General features: G+C 48.5%; 1 protein-coding gene across 1 annotated transcript; it reads left to right on the top strand.

Moving 5' to 3' along the window:
• The first annotated feature begins 2,918 nt into the window (after positions 1–2,918).
• Positions 2,919–4,988, top strand: LOC123040674 (UDP-glucosyltransferase 29-like). Its single transcript, XM_044463451.1, has one exon. It carries the CDS (start codon positions 3,034–3,036, stop codon positions 4,429–4,431), a length of 1,398 nt encoding a protein of 465 aa, XP_044319386.1. The 5' UTR covers positions 2,919–3,033; the 3' UTR covers positions 4,432–4,988.
• Positions 4,989–5,307: the final 319 nt, after the last annotated feature.

The following is a 5,307-nucleotide window of genomic DNA, read 5'->3' on the forward strand; positions in this document are numbered from 1 at the left end:
CGGCCGATTCTGAGAAAACTAACCAGCAGAGAACATGAACAAATATAGTGACGAGAAAGGGTGGAGCTGAGTACACTACACATGGATATGATGGCCTCCCCTATGTTCTTTTTGGCAGTCCACTTAATCACCGACTCAACTTTATATGGGTGAGCTAACAAGCCCATGTTATGTCTTCCCTCTTTCTTTGTAAGTGAATGATTTCAGATTGCTGGTCATTATTCAACAACTATACTTGTGATAGACAAATGTGCTAAACTATAGTACTCCGTCCATCCCATGATAAGTTTCGCTATACTTGTAAAAGATTAATGTATATTCTTCTAAAGTTATAATACATTCAGGTCTGTGTATATCATTTGTATGCTGCAAACCTGAGTCGGGCAGGCAGCAACTGATTTTTTCATTTGCTATCTTTATTATATTCTTCAATGCAATAAAATTTCTCATCTTGTACCTGAGATAAACCTACAATCTCGAGCACAAGGAAACTATAGATCACTTTTTCTATAGCTTCTGCGAACATAAGTTATGGCTTTCATAAGTATTTAAACATCATGTCTTTTATATGGTTGTCTACCTTTCCAAAAGAGTTGACATTCTATTTGGTTTAATTCAAGGATTAATTGAGCTGTCAAACATAATATAAGATGAGACGCAAAAATAGAAGTGTATGCGCATTTGGTGAGATTAGGGGAATGTACTGAGTACTGACAAGTGACAAGCATATTTCCTTGCGTGTCGTCCTCGATGTTGCTTCCTTAGTTCACACAGTACTTTTCTTAATCTCTTTTGTCACAGATATTTGACACATCCAACTACCATGTTGGTTTTCTGATCATTCTTTTGGTCTGGACTATATATGATATATGTATTATATCATCATCACAATATGATTCTTCTTCTTCTTGCAGGGCGCTTCCGATGCACAGATGGTGGCGGTGAAGCAGCACGCCCGAGAGAGCGTGCAGGGGAGGAAGGAGTTCCTGGTGGAGGTGCTGATACTGATGGTGCTCAGCCACCCTAACTTCGTTAGCCTGGTCGGCTTCTGCGCGTAGGGGACAAGCGGCTGCTGTTGTACGAGTACATGCCCTTCGGCAGCCTGGAGAGTCATCTCTTTGGTAATACTTCTCAAAATTATTTAGACTTGCTAATAGAGCATTCGATGTTTAGCTTCTGCCAATCTGTACATTATGTTCTTAGATTTATTTTCCCTCAATACCTTGTTTAGTACAAGGAAGGACTGATCCAGGGTCGTTGATTATTGTTTATTTTATCACAGTTCGGTATTTTTCATCTGAAAATAGATTCATGTACAGAGTAAGGGTCGTTAAATAATTTTTACGGTGGGAAACATGGAGGATCTATCATAGGAGGATTCCATCAGATTAGTTGGAAATTAGAATGCCGCTCAACCTAGCATTAAGGTTGGTTGAGCCTCATGCACTAGCACATTGGATTAGTTGGAAATCAGAATGTACGATTAATTATTAGAGAACTATACATGCAGATTACTCATGTGTGTCTCTGTACCATGATTGCATAAGAAACACGTTAATTATGTAAGAGACGATAGGAGTAATGACATCATAGCTGGTGTACTAATGTTTGAGACTATTAGTTACATGAATCTATACAGCTAAGAGAAGTTGCATGATCTATACTTCTATAATCGATATTGCCATGTTGGAGAATGTCGCTCCCAGTTAATTTCTATAAATGTGCACTACAAGCTAAAGGTGTGCAATTTCTATTGGATTCCAATATAGAAATTTGGACAATATATAAGGATCAATACAAATCTTATTGCCTTCCTATAAATGGATCTTTCAAAGGACATGTTCTAATACATCAACCATACATTGTTTGTATAAATGGATTCATTTAGATTTATTTTGTTTCATGTCCATGAAAGTTCTCTCGTCTTTTGATGTGCATTTTCTGTAGGGACTTGCTTGGTGTGAAAATTATGTGCATGCTTAATAGCTAATCAATACCGGGAACCATGTTTTAGTGTTTATTCCTTAACGTTTCCAATATACTAATGTGCCTACTTTTCTACGTTGTTCTTAACTGAAGTTGATTGTTCATGCAGGCACGAATTGGACTAAGAAATGGTGACAGAGGAGGAGAAGACCATGCAAGTACGTATGTGCCAAAATTGATAGATTTAACTCTAGGTATTGACAGAGGAGGAGAAGACCATGTCTTGTTCAAGTGCCAAATCAGCATCGCAATGCGCTGACTCATGGATGGCATCCGTCCATGTTCATTATTGGATACTTTGATAACACGCAAGTGAATTTCCGATGCATGCATGAATGCATCACCTATGATAACTAATATATGTCTGGTATAATATTTGTCCATGTGTTGTAGATAATTTGTACACCGCAAGTCACCATAAGTCAATATGTGTAGTACAATAAAACGGAAGAAGTTAACTAAGAGGATCCATCAACAAGGGTCCTATAAGGTGATGTTGTTGGAAGGGGCAAAAAATCCACCATATTTTAAATGCATATATATGTGCAACAAATAATAATAGGCCCGTAGCAACGCAAGTAGATAGAGAAGAACATGCTATGTAATGTAAATAGGAAACAAATTCGAACCAGGCCGCCAGCCACCTACTCTCGCGATGTCGTGCTTCGTGCCCCATCTTGATTCCTGACCTAAAGTCACGAACGTGATGGAAGAAGCCCGACACGCTCCTCGCGCCCCCGGCCGGCAACCCGTGGCCTAGGAAGCTAGGACGAGTGACTCCGCGCGCCACCCATGCTGACGCCGCAACTCCTGACCTCCGGGGAGCTTGCGCGCGGCGCTCGCTCACTGAGCTCTGTGCGGTGCCCATACGTCGTCGACGGTTAGCGCCCTCGCGGATCCAGACACGATCTCTCCATCCATAAATCCACGGCCCCCGCCGGCCGCAGATCACACCGCACGAAGAAGAATACAAGTCACGCACTGCATGCTTAGCTGCACTCTGCACCAGAAATCCAGAATCTCCTCCTAGCTAGCTCATTGATCGCCATGGCGCAGGCGGAGAGCGAGCGCATGCGCGTGGTCATGTTCCCGTGGCTGGCGCACGGCCACATCAGCCCGTACCTCGAGCTGGCCAAGCGCCTCGTCGCCAGCGCCTCCGACAACCACCTAAACGTCGTCGTCCACCTCCTCTCCACGCCGGTCAACCTCGCGTCGCTCGCACATCACCAGACGGACAGGATCAAGCTCGTTGAGCTCCACCTGCCGGTGCTCCCTGACCTCCCGCCCGTGCTGCACACCACCAAGGGCCTCCCGGCCCGCCTCATGCCGGTCCTCAAGCGCGCCTGCGACCTCGCCGCGGCACGCTTCGGCGCGCTCCTCGATGACCTCCGCCCGGACATCCTCGTCTACGACTTCATCCAGCCGTGGGCGCCGCTCGAGGCCGAGGCGCGCGGCGTGCCGGCTGTCCACTTCGCCACCTGCGGCGCCGCTGCGAAGGCGTTCTTTGCCCACTGCCTGAAGACGGACCGGCACCCCAGCGCCTTCCCGTTCGAGACCATCAGCCTCGGCGGCGTCGACGAGGATGCCAAGTACACGGCGATGCTCGCCGCCCACCAAGACAGCACCGCGCTGGTTCCCGAGCGCGACCGCGTACCGCTCAGCCTGGAGCGCTCGTCCGGGTTCGTGGCCATCAAGTCCTGCGCCGACATCGAGGGTAAGTACATGGACTATCTGTCGCAGCTCTTGGGCAAGGAGATCGTCCCCACCGGCCCGTTACTCGTCGACTCCGGTGGATCGGAGGAGGAGCACGATGGCGGCCGCATCATGCGGTGGCTGGACGGCAAGGAGCCGGGCACCGTGCTGCTCGTATCGTTCGGCAGTGAGTACTTCATGTCGGAGCGCCAGATGGCCCAGGTGGCTCGCGGGCTGGAGCTCAGTGGGGTCCCCTTCCTGTGGGTGGTTCGGTTTCCGAACGCAGAGGACGACGCCCGCGGCGCGGCGAGGTCCATGCCGCCGGGGTTCGCGCCGGCGCGCGGGCTGGTGGTGGAAGGGTGGGCGCCGCAGCGGCGCATCCTGTCGCACCCTTCCTGCGGCGCATTCCTGACCCACTGCGGGTGGAGCTCGGTGCTGGAGTCGATGGCGGCGGGGGTGCCTATGGTGGCGCTGCCGCTGCACATTGACCAGCCGCTGAACGCCAACCTCGCGCTGGAGGTGGGCGCAGCGGCCGCGCGCGTGAAGCAGGAGCAGTTCGGGGAGTTCCAGGCGGAGGAATTGGCGGAGGCAGTCCGCGTGGCCGTGACCGGGGAAGAAGGTCTGGCGGCGAGGCACCGTGCGAGGGAGCTGCGGGAGGTGGTGGCGCGGAACAACAGCGACGACCGGCAGATCGGGAGGCTGATCCAGAGGATGGCGCAGCTCTGTGGCAAGGGTCAGACCATGCCAAATTAGCAAAGCCCTGCCAAATTAGTGAGCTTTTAAAGGCCGGTCTATGGGTGTATCTACGTCCTATATAAAAATAATTCTTTATATAATTTTTTCTGTGAAGCTAGCACAACAGTCCTTGGCAATTTCAGACTTGCTCAAACACCAGAAGATGGCAGTACAATCAGAGTGTGGACTTTGTGGCTCTGAAGATTCCTGGCGGCATTCTTTGATGGTACGCCGCGTTTGGGCATTATAGGATATATGGTGGAGGTTATGATGCAGTGTAAAGAGCTACTCCCTCTGTTCCGAATTACTTGTCTTAGATTTGTATAGATACGGATGTATCTAGCATTAAAATGAGTCTAGATACATTCGTATCTAGACAAATCTAAGACAAGTAATTCGGAACGGAGGGAGTAGATGCAAAATGCTTCATTTTCTCATTGATGGTGTCTATACCGCATGAGGATTTCATCAAGATACTTGTAACACTATGGGAAAGGCTACCCATGAGCATGTATTTCAGGGGGCCATTTTGTCAGGAATTATCTAAGGGAGCTTCAGATTTGCAAACCCTTAAAGCAATATGCAGCTGTTCAAACACCTCTAAGACAATATCACAAGTGGATCCCGCCGCCTGCAGAAACTGCAAAAATTCGTGTTGAGGGTGTCATGTCATGCGACGCAATGTAAGGGACTTACAACGCAGTTTGCAGGGATTTCATTGGAAAATATCTAGGCTTTTTAGCGATAAAATGTCAATGTGTGACTGGCCAGCACCATTGGAGGTTTTAGCTTATCGACAAGCGCTCTCACTTGCTCTTGACTTATCACTTGCAGACATACAGATAGCTTCAGACTGTTAAGGTGTGATCAAAGATATCCAGGAAATATGGGTGG

This window comes from Triticum aestivum, chromosome 2B (genome assembly GCF_018294505.1).
Source record: "Triticum aestivum cultivar Chinese Spring chromosome 2B, IWGSC CS RefSeq v2.1, whole genome shotgun sequence".
NCBI classification, from domain to species: Eukaryota; Viridiplantae; Streptophyta; class Magnoliopsida; order Poales; family Poaceae; genus Triticum; species Triticum aestivum.